The sequence below is a fragment of the Suncus etruscus genome, chromosome 8, assembly GCF_024139225.1.
Source record: "Suncus etruscus isolate mSunEtr1 chromosome 8, mSunEtr1.pri.cur, whole genome shotgun sequence".
In the NCBI taxonomy this organism is placed as follows: domain Eukaryota; kingdom Metazoa; phylum Chordata; class Mammalia; order Eulipotyphla; family Soricidae; genus Suncus; species Suncus etruscus.
This window is the reverse complement of record NC_064855.1, coordinates 2,240,348-2,266,813: the sequence shown is the minus strand read 5'-3', so window position 1 is coordinate 2,266,813 and position 26,466 is coordinate 2,240,348. Positions and strand designations below refer to the sequence as shown.

The window sequence follows — 26,466 nt, the reverse complement described above, 5'->3', positions numbered from 1 at the left end:
CATCGTTGTTTTGATTTGCAACTCCCTGATGATTAGTGATGTGGAGCATTTTTTCATGTGTCTTTTGGCCATTTATATTTTTTCTTTGTCAAACTGTCTTATCATTTCTTTTCCCCATTTTTTGATGGGATTAGATTTTTTTTCTTGTAAAGTTCTGTCAGTGCCCTGTATATTTTTGAGATTAGCCCCTTATCTGATGGGTATTGGGTGAATAGTTTCTCCCACTCAGTGGGGGGCTCTTGTATCCTGGGCACTATTTCCTTTGAGGTGCAGAAGCTTCTCAGCTTAACATATTCCCATCTGTTAATCTCTGCCTTCAGTTGCTTGGAGAGTGCAGTTTCCTCCTTGAAGATGCCTGTAGTCTCAATGTCCTGGAGTGTTCTGGTCATCAGAATTGTCATCTTCATCCTCTATGTCTGATGCTGGCTTGCGTTGTTTTCCCATTGTCACACTTGTATTGTGGGTTTTTCTACGTGTTGTTGTGATATTCATTGGCTAAATGATATATGTGGACACACTCCTCTGGCTCCGCCCTTTATGGGTGAGTTGACTTGCCTCCAAGGAAGGGGTGTCCTTTTTGGATGAAGCCTCACACAGGATCAAATCTTAGGCCCGAGCATACAGCAGAGAAGACAGTCTGGGGAGAATTGCTGGGCTTCAGTAATCCAGCACAGTTCTCTTTTTTTTATCTGGGATTTTTATTGTGACCAAAGTGCATTACAAATCTTTCACTACATTATTTATGGTACATAGTGACAATGAATGAGGGGCATTCCCCCCACCAGTGCTGTCCTCCCTCTGCCCCTGTTCCCATTATGCATCCCATATCACCCTCTTCTACCCCCCCCCCCCAGTATGTTCGTGCAACTGGTCTCCACTTTACAGCTTGTTGTAGATTGAGCATCTATTCCACTGTCATTGGAGATAAAAAAAGGATAAGAAAAGGGTGAGAAAAAATTTGGTGACAACTACCAAAAAAGAAAGTAGAGAAAGAGAAAAAAAAGAAAAGAAAAATGGAAGAAAAAAGAAAAAATGGACCTGGCAAATAAAAATAAAAATAAATCTCTAAATAATAACCTCAAGAGTGAAAAAGAATGAGAAAAGTGGAAGAAAAAAAGAGAAGGAAAATAAAGTAAAAAACTAACAAATCAAAACAAAACAAGAAAAAGTAGGGGTGCTGGAGTGGTAGGGTTTGGCATTCCCCCACTTTTTTTTTTTGCCTAGGCACAGTAAAAATTGGGGAAGAAAGGGAATTTCTGTGGCCTAAGAGATTCAGGGTTTCTCCATCCTTGAAGCATACTATCATGGGATCAACCTCTGCTACATATATACTCATTACCCCATCCCAAAGGCTTTTTTTGTGATGCCAGGAAAGTTTCCTCTCGGTTGTGTGTGAGAAAATCAAGCCACTGTAGCTGGTAATCTTGGTATTTGCACAGGTTATAGGTCAGGGTCTAGGATAGAGTCTCTAGGTTCTAGAGGTTCCTTCCAGCACAGTTCTTAGTGTGATTTTTTTCTTCTTGTTTCAATGGTGTTCTTTCCTTAGAAAGAGCGCATGACCACACCACTTTGCTACATGGCCGTGCTCTGCTGGAGCCTCTTTTTGGTCCATTCCCAAGAGGTTCAGGCGACAGGACAGGAGACAGACACACACAGGCAGCACTCACAATTTCTCACGGTCGGGTCTCACTGGGCAGGCATAGTTTCGTAGATTTTCCCAGCCTGATGTCACAAACAGGGGACCTGACTTCTGCAAAGTACAACTTATAGCCATTTTTCACGTTGTGAAGCAGTTCCTTGGTGTTCCCGCCCTTGAATGAGCCTCTGGGAAAGCGAGTTTTCTGGAGTCTCTTTTCAGCCCACTCCCAAGAGGTTCAGGTGACAGGACAGAAGACAGACACACACAGGCAGCACTCACAATTTCTCATGGTTGGGCCCCACTGGGCAGGCCTTTTTTTTTTTTTACTTTTTCTTTTGTGTTTGTTTTTTCTTCTTTTTATTTTTCTTTCTTCTTCTGCATTAATATTTATAGTCTCTAGACAGATTCCTCCAGCATTATTTTCTCCTCTTGTTTCTTTTCTGTTTCCAACAGAACCACAGAACTTGAATCATCTTGTTCAGCTTCATAATTTGAGGGGGAAAATGGATGGTACCAGAAATAGCCAGTGATATGAACATTGAGTGGAAATAAAAAATGATCAGATTTAAGCACCAAACCCAAAGTCAACAACACCAGAATTGATACCCAATTTACAACAAGCTATACACAAAGGAGACCTCTTACATAAGCATTTTATAGAGGAAAAGGAGGCGGGAGGTATGTGATGCATGTTGTGAACAAGGGTGGAAGGAGGAAAACACTGGTGATGGGAATGGCCCTAATTCATTGTCACTATGTACCTTAAATGTTACTGTGAAAGACTTGTAATTTACTTTGATCACAATAAAAATTATTAAAAATAACATGAAAAAGAGTATGGTATTGATATAAAGACAGACCCTCAGATCAAAGGAATAGTCTTGATTTTTTGAGACTGCACCCCAAATATACAATTAATCTTTGCTAAAAAGTCAAAAAAACAAACTGGAAAAGGAATGACTGTTCAAGAAGTAGTGTTCTGGAAACTGAAAAAAAGTAAACTCAGACTTCTCTTTAACACCATTCACAAAGGCTAAATAACAGTGGATTAAAAACTTTAATATAACACTTGAAATCATAAAGTACATAAAAGAAAAGTGGTGAAATTTGATCAGTTTGCTGGTTTTCCTGGCACTCACCTGAACCAGCCTTTATTGTGCTGCCCTATGGGCACTCTTCTCAGTGAAGTCAATTTGTTTAAGTCAGGCTAATAATTTTTTATTATAATAACACTGAAATTTACCATGATTTACTTCAGGAATTAAGTGTTCAAACACTAATCCCACACCAAAGTACCTTCCTTCCTCTAGTGTACCCAGTTTCCCATCCACTATTGTAGCCTGCCCACTCACAAACACAAATTTACATCATATTGCTTGCTACAACACAAAGACTAATCAAATTATCAAAACTTATATCACTAAGAATTAATTTGTATTAGTATATCTCTCAATGATGTTAATAAAGTTATTGTCTAAGAATTTACTGGAATGTGGTTGGCTCTAGTTTTCTTCCTATATTACTCCTTGGGCTTAGTGACATTAATGGTATTTCATATACAATTTCATTTAGATTGACTGTGTTTTCAGTGAATTGAAAAAATTGAGTTATGTGCCCACGTAGTCCAGGACCTATAGATCTAGAACAAATTTGATGGCATATTGCGGAACTCAACTCTTTGTATTGGAGGGTGTTGGGCGTGACTAAGGGCTGCTGTGCCTTCAGCAGAGAAGATAGTGGAATCTGCCTATGAGCATTTTGAGAAGGTCCAGAGTTGTCAGTCAGCCTGGAAATATCTACTTGAGAAAATCAGTGGCCATTATTTTCTTTTGGGACTGAATAGTGGAGCTGTGCAACTTTTTTCAGCCTTTGAATTTTTTAATTTTTTAAATTAATATCTTTATTTAAACACCTTGATTACAAATATGATTGTAGTTGGGTTTCAGTCATATAAAGAACATCCCCATTCACCGGTGCAACATTTCTACCATCAATGTCCCAAATCACCCTCCTTCTCACCCCATCCCACCTGTACTCTAGACAGGCTTTTCACTTCCCTCATTCATTCACATTGTTATGATAGTTCTCACTGTAGTTATTTCTCTAACTGCACTCACTACTCTTTGTGGTGAGCTTCATGTCATGAGCTGGAACTTCCAACCCTCCTCTCTTTATCTCTGAAGATTACTGCAAAAATGTCTCTTATTTTTCTTAAAACCAATAGATGAGTGAGACTATTCTGTGTCTATCTCTCTCCCTCTGACATATTTTACTCAGCATGATAGATTCCATGTCCATCCATGTATAGGAAAATTTCATGATTTCATCTCTCCTGGATGGATGGTGTCTAATCACCTGAGGTCTAAGTTGGGTCCGCATGACATATTTTCAAGGTGGGAGATATCCCTGTATTGTAAACAAGTATGAGTTCTTATCTTTAGTAGATAAGAGCTCTTTTTTATGTTTAAGATTTCCCCTTTTTTTAGTGTGCCTTTGTAGGGAGAAATGGTGCTACTTTATATTGTCGGTGCATTTGGGGCTGGACAGAGAAGAAAACAGAGACAGGTCACACATCCAAACAAGATAAAATTAGGAATAAAAGTATATGTGCTCACACATGTATAAATAGAACAAACATTTAAAAAAATGAGTTAACAAAATAATTAAAGAAACCATGTGATGTATGAGACTACCTTACTTTTGGGGAAAAGCAGCTAAAGAAGTGGTGCAATACCGGTCTTTTACTTATGTTGGAAGTATATGTTTCCCCATTGTCTTTTGGGAATTTCTTGTGGTGTGTGAGTTCCCAGGCACCTTTCCATCACTCCCCCTGACCTTCTTGAGATTGGCAAAAGATTTGTGGCAGGGAGGTCTTGTAGGAGTTCTTGCATTAGGAATACTATTAGAGCTAAATCCGGTTTCAAGTAACAGTCCACGGTAGGGGGATTTGGTAGGGAGGGCCGTGCAGCATGAGTCTGCAGGGTTGCCTTTTCTTGTGGGGGCGAGGTGTGAGTTTGACTGGGTGTCCTTTCGCTTGGGTGCTGGTTACTGGTTCGTTGGGGGTAGGAGGTCAGTCTTGATGCCTAATGGATTAAGAACTAAGGGTGAATAGTTTTAATACGGTGGGAGGTCTGGGTGGAATTGAGAGGTGAAGGGATAGTTGGATTTCCAAAGGGGGGAAAGAGGTAAGTATATGGAAGGGGTAGGAAAAAAGAAAAGAGAAAATACATTAGAAAGAAAGGGAGAAGGGAAAAGAAAAAAAGAAAAGAGAAGAAAAGAAAAGAAAAAGAAAAAAAGTAGTGAGAAGAGAGGAGATAATAACAAGGGAATGCTAGTTTGCTTGAATGTGTTCAATGAGTAGGGCCTATAGTATAAGTCTGTATGTCACAGTTGCTGCTTCGGTGGTTTGACTGGTCACATGCTTCAAATCCTAAAAGAAGGTATAACCTAGAGATAAAGTGTATGTTAAAGAGTTTTCCCTGGACATTCTCATAGTGCAAACTGGGTATGGTATCTCGTGTGAGTGAGCGCCGAGATGCCATCTTAATTTGTCCACCCTTTGTATCCAAGAATGCCTGTGGACAGAAAAGCTGAGAGGTTATTTTAAATATAGTAAGAATAAGGCATTAAAACATAGTGTTATGGGATGTTTCCTTTGGAGTCAGTGATTTCCCATGGTATTCTTTACCTGTGATCCTAAACAGTGTATAAGATCCCTAAGGGATTATTATGGGCCTTTGTAGTAGAAGGCTGATTACTTACCTGTTCTCTCTATGCTGCTCTTTCTACTGTTGCTGGTTTCTTTGTGGTATAATGTGTATTCAAGAGTTTGTGTTGTTCCTTTTTCATGTATTTTGGGCATTGATCCGGAGTATATGTTGAGTATTACTGTGTTTGGAGTTTCTATCCTGTTACACCCTGTTATTTGATTGTTGAGTATTAGTTGTATATAAGGTGTATGTTCTAGGTGCTTCAGAATAGCGCTATCATTCTGTGTTTATCTTTTGTCTTCTGGCTTACTTCGTTTAACATAATATGTTCTAGGTCCATCTATGTTTCTGCAAAGTCTGTGATTGTATCATTTCTGACTGCCATGTAGTATTCCATTGTGTATAAATACCACATCTTAATGATCCATTCATCTGTTGTTGGACATCTAGGTTGGTTCCAAGACTTGGCTATTATACTGAGTGCTGTGATAAATAGTGGGGTGCAACCTTCCGTGGGGGACCCCTGACCCGCAGGGGTGTGGAAATGAAGGTCGCTAGTAATTCGTGGGTTTACCCGAGCAGAACCGATCTGTGAAGAAAACTTTGAGAAGTTAGTAAGAAAAGTCCTCAATACAACACATGCTGTTCAAAAGGGGTTTATTGCCCGGGGAGATCAGCTTTTAAAGGCAGAATATGTCATAGAGGTGTTACAGTTTTTCCACCAATTACAATTGCAAGCACTCATTAGTATAAGCTGGGGGCAGGTAATAGGGAGGGGTAAAGATGTAGAGAGCACATGTTTATACTGAAAGCACAAGATTCAAACAGGGTCCTATAAATTTTACTCAGCAAGCATAAATAAAAAACCAGCTGTAAACATATTAATGTTTTGCTAACACAAAGGCAAGTTGCTCTATGATTTTCTTTCTGGCTGGATGTATTGGGCTGCTTTGAATTACTTTAGTATTTGTCTATTTCCTTTGTTCTCAGGGCATGGGTGCCTCTGGTCACGTGGGTGAAAAGGTCAGGGATTTCTGAGGTGTCCTTTGTTCTAGGTTCCAATAGTTCGGCTAGGCTTCCCACAGTGGGGTGCACACGTATTTTGTAATGAATGTACTTCCAACTTGGGGGTATATACCTAGAAGAGCAATTGCTGGGTCAAATGGCAGCTCAATTCTGAGTTCTTTGAGCACCCTCCAGACTGTTCTCCATAGGTTTTGGACTAGGGGGCATTCCCACTAGCAGTGGATGAGTGTGCCTTCATACTGCATCCTTGCTAACAGAGGTTGTTCCCATTATTATTGATGTGAGCCAACATTACTGCTGTAAGGTGGTATCTCATTGTTGTCTTGATTTGAATCTCCCTGATGATGAGTGAAGGTGAGCATGTTTTTATGTGTTTGTTGGCCATCCTTCTGTCTTCCTCAGAGAAGTGTCTATTCATTTCTTCTCCCCATTTTTTTATGACTTTGTTTGGTTTTGGGGGGGTCAGCTTTCTGAGTGCTTTGTATGTTCTAGATATCAGTCCCTTATCTGATATGTCGAGTGAAAAGATTTTTCCATTCTGTTAACTGTCTTCTTGTGTTAAGTAGGGTTTCTTTTGCCATGCAGAAGCTTTTTAGTTTGATGTAATTCAATTTGTTTATGTTTGACGCTAAAACTCTTGCCATTGGTGCTCCATCTTCGAAGACCTTTTTGATATATAGGTCTTTGAGTGTTCTGCCTATTTTATTCTCAATAAACTTTATAGATTCAGGTCTGATTTCGAGGACTTTGATCCATTTTGAGTTGACTTTTGTGTAAGGAGTGAGGTATGGGTCAATTTTCACTTTCGTACATGTGGTTTTCCAGTTGTACCAACACCATTTGTTGAATAGACTTTCTTTGTTCCATTTCAAGTTCTTGCCTCTTTTATCAAATATTAGTTGGCTGTATATCTGGGGGTTTATCTCTGGGAATTCTGTTCTGATCCACTGGTCTGAGGTCCTGTCTCTGTTCCAGTACCATGCTGTTTTGATCACTATGGCTTTACAGTATAGTTTCAAGTTAGGTAAGGAGATGCCACCCAGTTTCTTGTTTTTCAGTATGTGTTTGGCTGTCCTGGGTCTTTTGTGGTTCCAGATGAATTTTGAGATTGATTGTTCTTATTTTTTAAAGAATGATGTCTGGATTTGGATAGGGATTGCATTAAATCTATATAGTAGTTTGGGTAGGATAGTTATTTTGACTATGTTAATTCTACCTATCCATGAGCATGGAATGTTATTCCATTTCTTTAGATCCTCTTCAATTTCTTTCTGAAGTGTTTTGAAGTTTCCGTGGTATAGGTCTTTCACTTCCCTTATAAGGTTGATTCCTAGGTACCTGATATTTTTTGATACTATTTTAAATGGAATTGTATTTTTAATCTCTCTCTCCTTGACTTTGTTGCTTGTGTATAGAAACACTACTGTCTTTTGTGTATTGACTTTGTATCCAGCCACTTTGCTGAATTGGTTAATTGTTTCTAGGAGTTTTACTGTGGACTCTTTAGGGTTATCGATGTATATCATCATATCATCTGCAAATAGAGATAGTTTGATTTCCTCTTTCCCAATTTGGATTCCTTTGATTCCCTTCTCTTGTCGTATTGCTATTGCTAGGACTTCTAAGGTTATATTGAATGAGAGTGGAGAGAGTGGACAGCCTTGCCTAGTTTCTGACCTTAGTGGGAATGCTTCTAGCTTCTCGCCATTAAGTATAATGTTGGCTGTAGGCTTTTCATAGATAGCTGTAACTATCTTGAGGAAGGTTCCTTCTAACCCTATTTTGCTGAGTGTCTTTAACATGAAAGGGTGTTGGATTTTGTCAAACGCTTTCTCTGCATCAATTGATATGATCATGTGGTTTTTGTCTTTCTTGTTGTTGATGTGATGTATGATGTTGATAGATTTGCATATGTTGAACCAACCTTGCATTCCTGGTATAAAACCTACTTGGTCATGATGTATGATCTTTTTGATGAAGTGCTGGATTCGGTTTGCTAAGATTTTGTTGGGTATCTTTGCATCTATGTTCATTAGTGAGATTGGTCTGTAGTTTTCTTTCTTGGTGGTGTCTTTGCCCTCTTTGGGAATGAGTGTGATATTAGCCTCATAAAAGTAATTGGGGAGGATTCCTGTTTTTTCTATGGTTTGGAAGAGCCTATGGAAAAGTGGTAGGTCTTCTCGAAATGTTTGGTAGAATTCACCTGTAAATCCATCTGGGCCTGGACTTTTGTTCTTAGGGAGTTTCTTAATTACATCTTCAATTTTCTCTGAGGTGATTGGTCTGTTTAGGCTTTCTAGTTCTTCCTTTCCCAGTCACGGAAGATGGCATTTTTCCAAGAATCTGTCAATTTCTACTGGGTTCTCTAGCCTAGCTGAGTATAGTTGTTCATAGTATGATCTCATGATATGTCATATTTCTTGGGGTTCTATTGTAATCTCTCCCCTTTCATTTGTGATCCTATTGATTTGGGTGTTTTCCCTCTTTTTTTGGTGAATTTTGCCATTGGTTTGTCTATCTTGTTTATTTTTTCGAAAAACCAACTCCTGGTCTCATTGATTTTTTTGTATTGTTTTCTTAGTTTCTATGTTGTTTATTTCTGCTTTGGTTTATATTATTTCTTGCCTTCTGGTTCTGGTTTGATTTCTCTGCTGCTGTTGTTCCAATTCCTTGAGGTGATCATTTAAACTGTCGATTTTGACATTTTCCTGTTTCTTGACATAGGCCTGTTTTGCTATGAGTTTCCTCCTAATTACTGCTTTTGTTGTATCCCACAAATTTTGACATGTCTCTTCATTATCATTTGTCTCAAGGAATCTTTTTATTTCTTCCTTGAGTTGTTCTTTGATCCAGCTGTTGTTGAGCAGTATGTTGTTTAATCTCCAGGTATTAGTTTTTCTCCATTGCTTTTTCTTGAAGTCAATTTTGACCTCTGTTGCATAGTGATATGATAGGGTACTTGTAATGATCCTTACATTTGTGGTCTTATATAGGTTGGTTTTGTATACGAAGACATGGTCTATTCTGGAGAAGGTTCCATGTGGGCTTGAGAAGAATGTGTATTCTGCTTTCTGGGGATGGAGGGCTCTATATAAGTCTATTAGCCCTAGATCTTCTAATTTTTCATTTAGAGCTTTTATTTCTTTGCTAATTTTCTGTTTGTTGGATCTCTCCAGTGGTGATAGTGGAGTATTGAGGTCCCCTACTATTATCACATTTCCTTTCATGTGTTTCTCCAGGTTTGCGAGCAGTTGTCTCACATATTTTGCTGACTCTATATTAGTTGCATAGATATTGACCAGGGTTAGTATTTTTTGATCTAATGTTCTCCTGATCAGTAAGTAGTGACCCTCTTTGTCTCTGATCACTTTCTTGAGGTTGAGCTCAATTTGGTCTGGTATAAGAATGGCTGTTTCTGCTCTTTTTTGTTTTCCATTGGCCTGAATAATTACTTTTCATCCTTTTATTCTAAGCCTGTGCTTATCCTGTATTTGTAGGTTTGTTTCTTGCAGACTACAGAAGTCCAGTTTATTTTTCCTAATCCAGTTCTCTACTATGTGTCTTTTAATTGGAGAGTTTAGTTCGTTAACATTTAGGGAGATTATTGAGAGAGAGGACTGTTGTGCAGTTGTGTTGTGTGGAGTGGTTGTTGTTACAATTGGGGGTTTGGATTGTGTAATTCTTCTCTGAGTAGGTCGTTTAGTTTGGCTTTGTTTGCACAAATAGTTCAAGTTCGTTCTTGTTTGAGAACATTTTTATTCTGTCCTCCCATATGAATGATAGTTTTGCTGGGTATTGGACTTTATGTTGGAAATTTATTTCATTCAATCGTTTAAATATGTCATTCCACTGTCTTCTTGCTTGAATTATTTCAAATAGGAGATCTGGTTTGATTCTTATGTCACTTCCTTTGTACTTGAGGGTTTTTTCTCCCTTATTGCTTGAAGGAGTTCCTCTTTCTCTTTGTTTTTTTTTTTTGCCATTTGGATTACTATATGTCTTGGTGTTGGTATATTAGGGTCTATTTTATTAGGGACTCTTTTCACTTCCTGGATTTGCACTGAAGTGTCTTTCCAATGGGTGGGAAAGTTCTCTGCTATTATTTCCCTGACTACTTGTTCTTCCCCTTTCCCTATTTCCTCCCCTTCTGGTATACCCACAATTCTTAGATTGTTTTTTTTGTCCTTGTTCATTAGATACTGGACTTTTTCTTCCCGTGCTTTGCCTTTTATTTCTTTGTTGGTTTCTTGGTCATTTTTTGTTTGCAGTTTTGCTTCGAGTTCCTCAATGTGCTTCTCCAACTCTGTGTTTCTGTTCATAAGGCTTGTTACTTTGTCTTTTAATTCCTTCAATTCTTTTTGTATGGAATTTCTTTTTTAATTTGGCTGATTTGTTCATCCATAGATTTCTTATACTCGGTAGCTAGCGTTTCTTTAATTTCTTTTATCAATTCTTGCATTTTCTTCCTTATGGCTGCTTTTAGGTCTCCTTCCCATGGATCTGTGCATTTTGGTGGACTTGGAAACTTGCTAGGGTTTCTCTCCAAATCTCCAGATGTTATGGTTCTCCTTAATTTACCCATATTTCTTTGCATTCATTGGTGTGGCTTGGAGTTCAGTGCCTTCCGAGTTCAGCCTGCTTTTGCCCCCTGTGGCGTGGGGATGGGTCCCCTCCCTGAGCGTGGTTCTAGGGGGGTCTGTTGGGTGGGCTCGCCAAGATTTTGCTCCTCCTATGTTCTCTAGTAGGGTCTGGTCTGGTTTTTCCTTTTGTTGGCAGCAAGTGCAGTTCCACTCCTGGCCACAATGTTGGAGGGCACTGTTGAGCCTAGCTCCCTGTCCTCCCTCCTTTCCCTGGGAGTCAGCGGGGGCCAAGTTTCAGCTGAGGAAATTCCCTCAGCCAAACCCACCTGGCATTCTCTCTTCGCCCCTTGGGGTCCCAGGTCCACTCCGGGGCTCAGGGGGCAGGCTGCTCTAGGATATCCCCAAGGTCCGGGAAGTAAACGGAAGCTCACCTGGTCTATAAGTCTAGCCCTTCCCAGCGGAGCAGAGTGGGTCAGGCGCAGGGTTCTCTGGGTGCCCACGTGGGGAAGAGTGGGTCAGGCGCAGGGTTCTCTGGGTGCCCACGTGGGGAGGTGGCCGGGTGGTGCACTCCTCCTATGTGCAGTTGGGTAGGGAGTCCCTGAATTTAGGCGCGGGGCTGCTGTGGAACAAGGGGTCTGGTGCCCACGTGGGGAGGTGGCCGAGTGGTGGGCATACTCACTCTGTCTGCAGCTGGGTCTGGGGTCCCTAGGTTCAGGCATCAGCCTGATTTACATTGTATTTGAGAAACGAGTGAGTCTATGAAGCTGGCCTGGTTTTAATATATCCTTCCTAAATTTTACATCTGTGAGGATAATGTATGAGGGTAGTTGAAGTCTTCTGCTTATATAATACTGCTGTTTTTTAGTTTTAAAATTTTTAAATTAATTTTTAAAATATTTTAATTGAATCGCTATGATATACAATTACAAAGTTAGTCATGATTGAGCTTGTCATATAATGTCCAACACCAATTTCCTTTAGTAGTGCACATTTTCCACCACCTCTTTCCCCAACTTTTCTCATCCCCTTTTTCTCCCCCATCACCCCTGCCTGCCTCTATAGCAAATGTTTTTCCTCTCTCTTTTCCTTTTAGTCATTGTGCTTTGACATTTTGTTACTGAAGGGGTATTATGCATATTACTTTACCTTCTTTCAGCATCCATTTCTTGTCCAAATGATTACTTCCAGCTATAATTGTCGCAGTGGCCACTTCTATGTCCTACTTGCATTCACCTACTCTTTGTGACAATTCCCTTTGGGGATACCAATTTGACCACACTTTGGTATGCTGATTTTTGAGCTGATATCACCAGGGTTTACTTGATGTTTTTAGTTCATTGCTGTTGATAGATATTATTATCATGAAATTTTGTGCCATTTTTAAAATAGATTATTGGTGTGTTTGTGGAGTTTGTTTTGTGTTAAAGTACCCTCATCATGTCTTCTTTTTTATTAATAATTTTTATTTTGACCAAAGTATATTACAAATAATTCACAGTAGTATTTTAGGTACATAGTGACATTGAATCAGGGACATTCCCACCACCAATGTTGTCCTCCTTCATCATGTCTTCTTTTTTTTGAAGTTTTTTTTATTTTAATAATATAATTTTTGTTTTGATCATAGTGGCTTACATATTTTTGACAATAATATTTTAGGTACATGTTAACTTAATATTAGGGGGATTCCCATCAGGGAATTGTTCTCCGTACACTTCCGTTCCCATCCTACCTCTCACATCTTCCTCTCTTAGCCCCGGGGCTACAAGAATATGTGGTCTTCTCTGCCTAACTTGCTACTTAGTGGTCTTACACCTGTTTGGTCTTGGTAGCTTCCTTATTTTCTCCTGTAACTGGGAGGCGGGACTAGATAGATCAAGTTACATGGTTTTGTTTGAAGAAGAGAAAAGTAATAAACTGGGGTAAAAATCAAGTATGCCAAAAATGGGCGGAGTTCTTCTAGAGGCTCTCATCATCGGTTTGAGAGACGAAGGGGAAAAAGGTGAATCACCCCAACAGTACAAAAAAATTGTCAAATAAAATATCCAGTGAGCACTCCAACAATAAAGGTAAGCACCACATAAAAGCCATGATCTTGAGATAAAAACATGGCAGAACACATAAAGAAAGAAAAGAAAGGAAGAAAATAAATATATAAATATAAATAAAGACAGCAACTTCAATAACCACACCAAAACAAAGAAATCGACAAAAACTAGATAAATTAAAAAAAGGAGAAAAATTGTTTTGTGCTTTTTTTCTTTTTCCCTCCTGCACAGGCACAGTAAATATTGGGGTCATTCAAAAAGGAATACCCTTGGCCTAAGAGCTACAGGGTTTCTCTACCCTTGGAGTATATTGTCATGGGATTAACTATAGACTTTGTACAGGTTCATTTACTCTCCCTTTGCTGTTTTCGTGCTGTTTGGAAGACTTCTTTTCCATCCTGGGTGATAACATCAGACCTCTGTATCTAGAGATCTCAGTATCTGCACAGTTCCAGGAGTGGAACGGATGATGAAGTCTTTCTTTGTGGTTCTAGAAGTTCTGCTCCCTCAGTGTCATTTTAATCTGTCTTCTACGGTTGGTGGTCTTGGTCTTTGCGTTGATCCTAGGTGTTTTCAGAAGACCCATTCAGTTGCAATTGCAGACCTTTGGAACTGGAGATTATGGTTGTTGTGCAGGCCATAGCTCAAACTCTAGACTAGGCTTTTTTTATTGGTCTCAGGATACTTATAGTCTGGTCACGGTTCTAGCAGCCAGTCATCTGTAAATAGCATTCTTGGCTTTTGGACAGACCAACCAAAGGACGACAAGTCTTCTGATTTTGTCTTATTGTTAGCTGGTGGGGTAGGATAACCTGCTCTTAGGTCAAGTTGTTCCCATTTTCCTCGTTGTCAGGATATCATATTAGAGTTGGCACTTGATGGTGTCCCAGCAGTATTAAGGATGTACCAGATGGGATTTGTTTCCTGTCGCTGTTGTGAAGAACTATGTCCTTTCTAAGTCTGGGATCCAGGGTTCAAGGCTGGACGGATGATGTATAATCACCTGGGATCTAAGTTGGGTCCATGTGACATATTTTCAGGGCAGGAGATGTCCCTGTATCATCATGTCTTCTTTTTTTTTTTTTTTTTTTTTTGGTTTTTGGGCCACACCCTGTGACGCTCAGGGGTTTCTCCTGGCTATGCGCTCAGAAGTTGCTCCTGGCATCTTGGGGGACCATATGGGACGCCGGGGGATTGAACCGCGGTCCGTCCTAGGCTAGCGCAGGCAAGGCAGGCACCTTACCTCCAGCGCCACCGCCCGGCCCCCATGTCTTCTTTTAAAGTTAGTTTTGATACATTAATATTCAAAAAAGACCCTAAAAATTGAGCTTCCCATATGACCCAGCATTACTGCTCCTGGGAATATACCCAAAATCACAATGTAGAAAAGGCATCTGCACTCCTATATTCATTGCAGCAGATTTACAATAGTCAGAATCTGAAAACAACCTAAATAACCAAGAATAGGTGAGTAAATAAAGAAACTTTAGAACAGCACACAATGAAATACTACAAAGCTGTTAGGAAAAATGAAATGCTGAAATGTGAGTATACATAGATGGATAATGGAGAGTATTATTCAAAGTAACATAGGTCAGAAGGAGAGGGCTTGACATAGAATGATAACATTTGTTTGTGGGCTATAAAAAGGTAATATGATAATACTACTAAAGACAGTAGAGATGGGGGCCAGGAGGAATATTCCATAGTAGGAAGCTTGCCACAAAGGGTGATATAGTATAGTTAAGATAGTGAAGAGACAACAATTATAGTGCTTTTTGGAAATGATATTTCTGGACTGGATGCTGAAAGGATGTAAATTGATACATGTGATACCCCTTCAGTAGCAATATTGCAAACCACAATGTCTAAAAGAATAAAAGAAAGACAGAAAAAGAGAGAGCAATATATGCCATAGAGGTAGGCAGGGTATGGGAGGGAAACTCATGACATTGGTGGTGGGAATGTGCACTGGTGAAGGGATGGGTGTCGTAGATCATGACTGAAACTCAATCATGAAAAACTGTAACTCTATCTCATGAATGGCTGAATCAAAATTAATTTAAAATGTTAGTTTTCAGTCTATAAAGTTTCTAAACTGTTGTTTATCCATAAAGCATGTCTTCTTTCTTAAAATTTGAATGGAAGTTTGATTGGTTATATTATTCTTGGTGAGGTTTTTATTTTGTTGATTGTTTTTTATTATATCCCACCACTGCCTTTGGGCCTGGATAATTTCCTTTGGTAAATCTACTACAAATACCAAGCATACTCCTTTGTATGTTATTTCCTTCTTTTATCTTGCTGCTTTCAGTCTTTTTTTTCTGTCTGCGATTTTCACCATTTTGATTAGAATGTGCCTTGATGTATTTATACTTGGATCTCTTTCAGCTGGCACTTTTTGAGTGTTCAAGATCTGGTTCTATGCGCTCTCTAGTTCTGACAAATTCTTAACATTGACATCTTCATAGGGCCTTCCTGGCCTTCTGGGATGCTGATGTTTATCTTGAATTCATCCCAAAGTATTCTTGTCAGCTGTTCATTTATTTTAAGACTCTTTTCCATCTTCTCTTAATCTTTGGAGGTGTTATGCAGCTCAGCTTTGAGCTCACTTAGTAGCTTTACTCTATTGGGGAGAACTTCCAGTGAGTTTTTCATTTCACCTATCAGGTTTTTCAGTTATTTAATTTAATTTTTATTTAATTTTTTCTTCTTTCCCTCCCTCTTTTTTATTTTAATATTGAGAACATATTTTATTTTATTTTATTTTATTTTTTTTTTTGGTTTTTCGGGCCACACCCGTTAGATGCTCAGGGGTCACTCCTGGCTATACGCTCAGAAATTGCCCCTGGCTTGGGGGGACCATATGGGACGCCGGGGGATCGAACCGTGGTCCTTTCCTTGGCTAGCGCTTGCAAGGCAGACACCTTACCTCTAGCGCCACCTCGCCGGCCCCACATATTTTATTTTTTAAACACCAATTTGAAATGCCATAATATACATCTTAATTCAAGACCACTGATACAATAATAATTTCAAGAGCAGCAAGAAGGAGATAAGCATATGAAATGAGAAGACTAAACACATTGTATGCTTAATTTTATTCACCTATTTTTAAGAATATCTTTATTTAAATACCATAATAACAAATGTGATTGTAGTTGGGTTTCAGTCATAAAAAGAACACCAAATGAATGAGGAAAGTAGTAAGCCTGTCTAGAGCACAGGTTGGGGTGGGGTGGGGAGGAGGGAGATCTGGGACATTGGTGATGGAAATGTTGCACTGTTGAAGGGGGATGTTCTTTGCATGACTGAAACCCAACTACAATCACACTTGTAATCAAGGTGTTTAAATAAATATTTAAAAAAAACTCAAAAAAAAGAATACCCTTCTTTCACCAGTGTAACATTCCCACCACCTATGTCCCCCATCTCTCTCCTCCCTCATCCCCTGCGTGTATTTAAGACAGGCATTTTACTTCTCTCTTGCATTACATTGTCATCGTAGTTGTTAGTGCAGTTATTTCTCTTTTTGGTTTGGCCACATCCGGTGATGCTCAGGGGTTACTCCTGGCTATGTGCTCAGAAATTGCTTTTGGCTTGGAGGACCATATGGGATGCCGGGGGATTGAACCATAGTCAGTCCTAGGTCAAGCACATGCAATGCAAATACCCTACTGCTGCGCCACTGCTCCAGCCCCATTATTTCTCTAACAACACTCAGCACTCTTTGTGGTGTGCTTCATATCATGAGCAGGTCCTTCCAGCCCTCATCTCTGGGCATTATTAAAAAAATGTCTTTTATTTTATTTTTCTTAAAACTCATACATGAATGAGACTATTCTGTGTCTATCTCTCCCTATCTGACATTTCACTAAGCATAATAGTTTCCATGTCCATCCTTGTATAGGAAAATTTCAAGACTTCATCTCTCCTGACAGCTGCATAATATTCCATTGTGTATATGTACCATAGTTTATTTAGCCATTCATCTGTTTTCAGGCATCTGAGTTGTTTCCAGATTCTGGCTATTGTAAATAGGGCTGCAGTGAATATAGGTGTGCAGAAGGTATTTTTTGGTATTGTGCATGTGCCTTTCTAGGAGTGGTATAGCTGGATTATATGGGGCTAAATATCTAGTTTTTGAGTAATCTTCATATTGTTTGCCATAAAGGCTGGACTAGATGGCATTCCCATCTAGTCCTCCACATTCCCTTCAGTACTGTATGTTCTTGTTTGTGATATGTGCCAGTCTCTGTGGAATGAGATGGTACCTCATTGTTGTTTTGGTATGCATCTCCCTGATGATTAGAGATGTGGAGCATTTTTCATGTACCTTTTGGCCATTTGTATTTCTCCTTTGAGAAAATGTCTGTTCATTTCTTCTCTCCAGTTTTTGATAGGGTTAGATCCTTTTCTTGTTAAGTTCTGTCAGTACCTTGTATATCTTAGATATTAGCCCCTTGTCTGAAGAGCATTGGGTGAATAGTTTCTGCCATTATATTGGTGACTTTTTGTATCCTCGTTACTATTTCCTTTGAGGTGCAGAAGCTTCTCAGTTTAATATAATCCCATCTGTTTTTCTGTGCTTCCACTTGTTCGGAAAGTGCTATTTCCTCATCGAAGATGTCTTTAGTCTTAACGTCATGGAGTGTTTTACCTATGTGTTGTTCTAAATATCTTATGGTTTAGGGGTCTGATATCAAGGTCTTTAATCCATTTGGATTTGACTTTTTTGCATGGTGTAGATGGAGCTCTGAGTTCGCTTTTTTGTATGTGGCTGACCAGTTGTCCCAACACCACTTGTTGAAGAGGCTTCCCTTGCTCCCTTTTGCTTTTATTGCCCGTTTATCAAAGATTAATTGATTATATGTTGGGAGACAATTTTCTGAATACTCAAGACTTTTCCATTGATCTGAGGGTCTATCTTTATTCCAATACCATGCTGTTTTAATGACTATAGCTTTGTAATACAATAAATCTTAATAAACAAGGGATATGCATTTCAGGAAGAAATCACAGTCCTATATATATATATATATATATATATATATACACCCAATTAGGGGCCAGCAAAACATTTCAAACAATTGCTGATAGATCTGAAGAAAGAAATTAATAATAGTGGGATATAGCAATACCTCCCTCTCACCCCTTGATTGATCCACCAGGCTAAAACCTAACAAGGATATACTGTCTCTGAATAAAAGGAAGACAGTGTATTAGTATATATACATACACATGGTATATATAGTATCATACTATGGAGTATATATAGAGCTCTCTATACAGATCTGAATAAACACTCTTCTTCAAAGTCCGTGGGACATTCTCCAAGAGAGACTACATGCTGAGTATAAAATACACTTCCATAAAATCAAAAGATTAAAAAAACTTGAAGTAATTTCTAAGATAATGATACATTGAAATTGGAGTGAATTACAGACACAGAGAAAAACTTTAACACCTGGAAATTACACAGCTCACTACTGAACAACCATTGTTTCAGAGATGAATTCAAAGAGGAAATCAAAAGATACCTGGAAACAGATGAGAATGAGTACACAATTTAACAGAATTTGTGGGACACAGTAAATGTGCTGTCAATGGAATATTAGGCAGCTGTCAGGAGAGATGAAGTCATGAAATTTTATTATACATGGATGGATATGAAAACTATTATGCTGAGTGAAATAAGTCAGAGGGAGAGAGATAGACACAGAATAGTCTCACTCCTGTATGGGTTTTAAGAAAAATAAGAGACATTGTTGTAATAATAGCCAAAGACAATAGAGATGAGAGTAGAACTGGCTTGTGATATGAAACTCACCACAAAGAGTGGTGAGTGCAGTTAGAGAAATGACTACACTAGCAACTATTATGACAATGGTATTGAGTAAAAGAAGTAGAATGTCTGCCTTTAATACAGGAGGGGGTGGGAGAGGAAGAAGATGGGGGGCTCTAGTGGTGGGAATGTTGCACAGGTGAAGGTGGGTGTACGTTTTATGATGGAAACCCAACTACAAACATGTTTGTAACCATGGTGCTTATATAAAGATATTATTTCAAAAAAGAGTTGCTTCTACATATCAGTTAAGGCCTCACATTTGTTCTGACACAGTTTTATGAGTGTTTAAGAAAAAGTGGATGCCTTTTCTTAATCAAAATTGTCCCCTTTCCTCCATAAGCACATGGGCAGTCACTCTCGGTTTTTTATGTGAGTGCTGAAGTAAGTTATTTTTCGATGTTGTTCTCAACTGGTTTCTGCTGCAAACAGTAAGATGTTAATATCTCCTTGAAGATTGACATTTTTACACACATGATGACAGACCATTTGTGTTTTGTATAGTAGCTATTGCCTGTCCTTGTGAGCTGAGCTGTAGCCATATCTGAGTCTGCTAGGACAGTGAGGTAATTGGTGCACATTACCTGGGGGATCTGAGCTGATTGGGGACAGTGTCCCTGCGGACAGAGTTCAGAGCAGCGAATTGTCCTTTCACTACTGAAGCAATGATTTCAAAGTATTTAACCTCCCAGCCTTCATGTCAGTGTGTTTCTGCTATTTCTACTATTGGAGGAAATGCACCTGCCCCACTCCAAAAGCATCATTAGTTTTGTTCACATAAGTAAGTAGGAACGTTTCCTCTGGACTATGTTGGGAACTTTTGTTAGGATTCTGTAAGATGCTAATAATTTATGCTCTAACCATGCATGTATAATGGCACTCCCCTCCCAAAGTTTGTCCATAGCCATTTATAAAATTCATTGATGTTTTCTGAGTCTGAATAAGCCAGTGACTGATAGAAGTTACAGACATGCTAATTTCATAGAAGAAAGAATTTCTGGTTTCTTAAATGATGACCTGGTTTAATTTACTATCTTAGAGTTTCAATTTCTAAGCTAGTTCCACATTTCTCTAGCAATCATTCATCTTTTTTTTAATAAAAGGTATCCAAGAATGTCTATACTGTTCAAAATTTTTCCTGAAACATTTTTTGAAACAAAAGTGGAGTGTTGCAAATCTGTAATGACAGCATCTCAATGATTCTTGAAGTCATTAATAGATATACAAGTTTCTACTGGGCATGCAGCAAACATACACTATTAGTACATTTTAATCCTTATGAACTTGTGGTAAATTAGATTTTTGTAATTGTAGAAATTTGATACAGTTTAATATTTTTATATCAGGTATAAATATTTTGAGTGACTTAAAATTGAACATATTATAATTATATTGCTATATTATTTATCACTAGAATTGCATTTTTTCTTTTTTTGCATGGTGGGAATATTCAGTGGTTCTTAAGGCTTTCTTTTGGCACTATGATCCTGATGGGACTCAAGATGGGGTATCAGAAATAGAATCCAGTTCAGATGTGTGCAACACATGTGCTGTGCCCATTGTATTATTGTTCTGGTTCCCCCTATAATAGGGATTTTTAAACTTTCCTACTTGCATTCCTTTTTAAATCTTAAAATATATTTATTGATATTCTCTGAATTATTATAAAATATGATTTATGAGGTATATAGATTTTTAGTTTATAAATGACTTACCTTATAATGTGTTGCTGGTTTAGTAAAATATGAGCAACATCAGCATAAGACACCTCCCAATAGAACAGAAGAGCATTACCTCACATTATCATACAGAATAGAATAGACTGTTGTCAACATTTCTAGAAGCACCTTTCACATGGTCTCTATCCGGAAATAGGAACTTCTCTAGAGATTTCATTTTAATATATTTTTATTTAAACATTACGGTTACAAGATTGTTCATAATACAGTTTCCCCCCCCCCCACAGATTAAATAGTTCATGATTGAGTTACAGCCATATAATGTATAACAACCTTCTCAGTGCACATTTCCCACCACCAATGTCAACAGTTTTCTTCTCACCCTAAATAAAGCCTTCTTCCCTCCCACCCATCTCTCCCAACTGCCTATGGGGCAGGCATTTTACTTCACTTCCTCTTTCCACCCTCTCTTTTCTTTTGTGACATTGTGGTTTGTACTACTACTTGCACTCCTTTTTTTAGAAGGTTCAACAAATTTTATATTAAAGGTACTTACAATTTTAAAGACTCAACATGTCATTTGTGCACTAAGACATTTCATCTACACAAGTCAGTCTGGGAGCCATAGGGTGCTGTTCCATGAATCCCCCATTAGTATGCCATTTAATTTTCACTGAGCTCTATTTCTTCCCTGAGGATTGCGATTGAGAAGTGAGGATAAATCCAGAGCAAGCCTCTTCTGTTCTCTGTCTGAGAGTGCTGCTACTCTGTTCAATGTTTTATTAGAGAGTTCTTCAGATCTTACTGAGCCTACCTCATTAGACATATTAGATTTACCTCTTATTATTATTTTTTTGGGCCACACCTGGTGGTGCTCAAAAATTACTCCTGGCGCTGCACTCAAAAAATGGTCCTGGCAGGCTGGAGGACCATATGAGATACCATGGATATAACCCGGGTCTATCCTGGGTTAACTGCACGCAAGGCAAATGCCCTATTGCTGTGCTATTACTCTGGCCCCAAACTGTTTATTATTAAGTGAATAGAACAACATTTACTCTTATATTTCTTTAAATTTTTAATAATTTTTAATATGATCTATTCAGCATATTTCTAAGAGGAAATGTATAACCAGTCTATATAAGCATAACAATAGTTTGCTGTTGAGAATTTATGCTCACATCATCTTGGGGTAGTGCTATTTACAGTCATGACATTGAGAAATAGGTTCAGTTAGTCTGAGACACATGATAAGTCAGAGGCAGTGAATCACTTGTGCATGTTTTTTTAAAATAATTTTTATTGGGACCAATGTTAAATACAAGTCTTTCAAAGTTATATTTAAGGTAAATACTGAGAGTGCATTAGGGCCATTCCCACCATTAGTGTTAAAAGAAATGAATAAGGCTGGAGAGATAGCATGGGGATAGGGCATTTGCCTTGCATGCTAAAGGATGGTGATTTGAATCCTGGCCTTTCATGTCGTCCCCTGAGCCTGCCAGGAGTAATTTCTGAGCATAGAGCCAGGAGGAACTCCTGAGCATTGCCGGTGTGACCAAAAACCAACCCCCCCCCCAAAAAAAAAAAAAAGAAAAGAAAGGAATAGACACTTCACTTCTTTGAGGAAGACCAACAGTAGACACATGAAAACATGTTCACCATCACTCAGCATTAGGGAATCCAAATAAATACAACAATGAGGTACCACCTTACACCAGTGAGGATAGCATACATAAAAAATAATGGACCAATCTCTGTTGGTGGGGATGTGGTAAGAAAGGAATTCTCATTCACTGCTGGTGGAAATGCTACTTGGTCTAACCTCTATGGAAAACAGTATGGACAGTGCTCAATAAACTAAGAATTGAGCTGCCATATGACTCAGCAATCACACTCCTGGGTATCTATCCCCAAGATAGAAAGACATTCATCCAAATATAAGCATGCACACCAATATTCATTGCCACACAGCACAATAGCCAAGATTTGGAATCAACCTAGATGTCCAACAAGATTAGTGGATCATGAAAATGCGGTTCTTATGCACAATGGAATACTACATAGCAGTAAGAAATGATACAACCATGCAATTTTCAGTAGCATGAATGGAACTAGAAAATACTATGTTAAATGTAGCACCTGTGAATTTTTGAGATAGAAATTCTGTTGGTTAGAGTATCAGATATCTTTCTCTGTTCCTCTTGCCTACTGCTACTTGCCAAGACCTTCTTAATTTGATTGTTCTATTATTTAATTGACTATTTTCTTAATTTTTGGCCATATCTAGAGTGCTCAGGTACAATTTCTGACTATTTTCTGGGCCACTCTAAATCGTGCTCAGGGGACAAGTATAGGAGCCAATCTTCTCAAAAATAAGGCACACACTCAGACTGTTTGGCTCTCTCTATTCATAAATTCCTTTTAGAACCAGTTTTTATCTACTTAAAATGAGGGTATGTGGGCAGCTAGAAGACCATGTACTTCCTTGTCTAGAGAGTTTACTTATTCAATTGCATCTATAAGATGACTAGTATATACATATAGCTAAAATGATTAACACCTAATTCCATGCCTATAAAATTTGTTCCAATAGGGACATATTTTTTCTTTGTAACATATAGAACTTCTGAAGTAAAAACAAAAATAAAAACAAAAACAAATACAAAAAACAAAAAACAAGGGCCCAGAGAGATAGCACAGTGGTGTTTGCTTTGCAAGCAGCTGATCCAGGACCAAAGGTGGTTGGTTTGAATCCTGGTGTCCCATATGGTCCCCCGTGCCTGCCAGGAGCTATTTCTGAGCAGACAGCCAGGAGGAACCCCTGAGCACCGCCGGGTGTGGCCCAAAAACCAAAACCAAACCAAACCAAAACAAAACAGAAGTTCTGAAGTAAAATCGAATTAATTGTAGTGAATATTTCATTGCAGATTGGTATAATATCAGTGATACCTTAAAATTTTTCCTTATTTCCATACATGTTCATGGAGATTATGAATGAAGAATTACTTTGTAGATATTAAAGCATTGCATTAACTTATGCATGTTTAGTATAAAATTGTACTAACAAATGTCATTTTAATTTACTGTAAATGACAAACATTATGAATTTCAGAGTTTAATAACAGAAGTTTTCTTATTCTTTTTTTGTTTGTATTTGGGCCACTCCCAGAAGTGCTCAGAGGTTGATTACTCATGGCAGGTTTGGGGGTCCATATGGGATGCTAGAGACCAAAACTGGGCCTGCTGCATGCAAAGCAAGTGCCCTACATGCTGTTCTATAACTTCAGTCCCAGATAACAAAAGTTTTTGTATTACATAATAAGTATGAAGGATAAGGATTCCTCCTTTCTAGTGTGTTAGGGGATTTGGTGGTCTCAAGAAGTCTTAGTAAAGTCTGGTGAGAGAATAGTGTTTATACTCAGTGCAACTTAATCTAAAGGGTGGAAAACTAAAGTGCTTAAGATATTGAAAAATGATACTTGATCTTATTAAATAAAATTTATGCATTCGGTGACTAAATGTTTTTGCAACTGTCTCCAAGTCGCGAGTATGGTGAAGAGGATGGCATGGCAGAGCAACCAGACTTCAGGAACTGACTTCATCCTTCTAGATCTGTTTCACAGCACCCCAGTTCCCAGATTTCTCTTGGCACTCACCATAGTGGACTTTCTGGTTGCCCTGGTTGGCAACTCCATAATCATCCTCCTCATTTGGGCAGACCCTCTTCTCCACAACCCCATGTACTTTCTGCTCAGCCAGCTCTCTCTCATGGATCTCTTGTATATCTGCACATTTGTCCCCAAAATGGTCCTGGTCTTTCTCTCTGGGGACCACCAAATCTCCTTCATCGGGTGTAGCTTTCAGATGTTCCTCTTCACTACTCTTGTTGGGTCAGAATTCCTGGTGCTGGCTGTGATGGCATATGATCGGTATGTGGCCATCTGCCACCCACTGCGCTACGCCATCCTCATGCGCCCCAGGGTCTGTGTGTGGCTGGCACTTGTGACCTGGCTGGGGGCACTACTTAATGGCTTAATTCATGTTGTGTACACTCTGACTCTTCCCTACTGTGGCTCCAGGGAAATCCATCATTTCTTTTGTGAGATCCCAGCTCTGCTGAAAGTGGTCTGTATGGACACCTCCCAGTATGAAAATGGTGTTTTTGTTAGTGGGGTGGTTTTTATTCTTCTTCCATTTTCAGCCATTCTGGGCTCCTATGGCAGCATACTGTCCACTGTACTGGGTATGGGATCAAGGCAGGCACTACGGAAAGCCTTGTCTACTTGTTCATCTCACATGACCGTGGTATTAATGTTCTATGGTGCTGCCATCTTCAAATACATTGTGCCAAAGTCCTACCACACCCCTGAGCAGGAGGAATTGGTCTCCGTTCTTTACACTATTATTACGCCCATGCTCAATCCTCTTATCTACAGCTTGCGAAACAAGGATGTCGCTAGAGCTTTCTGGAAAGTTCTTGGAAAAGGAGGTCTATGACGTGTTTACATTTTTAATGTGCTACAATAAAGATCTCCTTTGCTTTTAGTTGATGTAATATCTACGTAGCCATAATCATGTACATTTTTCTATACACCAGGTATTTTGAGAAATAAAGGACAAAATAAGTATGTTTGAGCACGTAGTTGATAAAATGTAGAGTGTTCTTTTTACATTAAGTTATTAATCTTTTATAGTCAATTGTAACAAATGGGAATGCTTATTTTCCACACTATTTATAATTTTCTTTTCACTATTTATAATTTTAATTGAGTTTATTGTATTATCTGACTTTTCATATGTGTACATGTATTGAAATGGCTCCCTAATATTCTAATACAATTTTTGTATTAAAAATAACTGCTGGAATGAAGTATAAATTGAATTTGTTGAGTATTTCATATATGTTTATAGTTATAATGTAGTTCTTTAGGTAGTTCTTGTGTTCCAAGATTTATTTTGGCATCAACAAAATAATTTTTACTGAAAAATACTATGGACTCAGCACTCAAGAATCATTTCTGATAATGCTTGGAGACCATATGGGGTGCCAAGGATTGAATACAGATTAATTGCATGTAAGGTCAGTGCCTTACCCAATGTGCAATAAATTTGGCTATAATTACAACAATTGAGATGGCTTTGTCTCCTTTTGTTGTCTAATCTTTTAGTCGACTACTTCAAACACCAGGTTGAATAAAATAAGCGGAGTCACACCCTTTTTCTCAGTCTTAGAGTAAAGCTTTCTGCTCTTAGCTTTGACAAATATATGATTTCTAATTATGTTAATGCATTTTCTGTCCACATACATTTGTGGGGTGTTTGTTATCATATATTATGCTGAATTTTGTCTAATTTTCAACATCTATTGACATGATAGTGTGTTTTATTTATTAATGTGGTGTAAAGTTTTGATAGATAAAAGATGTTGAGGCATTGTTGCATCTGTAGACTAAATCCTATATCAATGCATTACTATATGTTATATCCTTAATGTATTATGAGTTCAATTTACTTATATTTTTTGAGAGATTTGCATCACAAATATTGAACATAAGATAATATGGCTATTATTCTATTGATATTATTTAGTCCTAAATATTTTTATTTAAAAAGTAGTGTGATTTACAAAGTTATTTATAATTGAACTTTAGACATACAATGTTTCAGCACCAATCAGTGTCAACCTCCTTCCACCAATGTTCCTAGAGTCTACCCCATATCACCACTACCCCCTTGCTTTCAGCCTACCATTCTAACAGGCATATGTAGATGTACCACCATCTGTTCTTGAGCACTTGGGTTGTTTCCAGATTCTGTTGTGAATACAGAGGAGTGCAGATGCCTTTTCTGTGGTTTTCAGTCCTGATGATCGATATATTTTCAGAAGCAATATTGCTGAACAATATAGGATCTTAATTTTTAGTCTTTAGACAAGTTTG

General features: G+C 38.4%; 1 protein-coding gene across 1 annotated transcript; it reads left to right on the top strand.

Annotated features, from left to right (window-relative positions):
* Positions 1 to 24,088: 24,088 nt before the first annotated feature.
* Positions 24,089 to 25,024, top strand: LOC126016436 (olfactory receptor 2M2-like). The gene has a single exon (XM_049779006.1). It carries the CDS (start codon positions 24,089 to 24,091, stop codon positions 25,022 to 25,024), a length of 936 nt encoding a protein of 311 aa, XP_049634963.1.
* The last annotated feature ends 1,442 nt before the right edge of the window (positions 25,025 to 26,466 follow it).

What these genes read in the sequence shown, in the direction of transcription:
- LOC126016436 (XM_049779006.1), top strand. Translation starts at nt 24,089, where the DNA reads ATGGCATGGCAGAGCAACCAGACTTCAGGAACTGACTTCATCCTTCTA.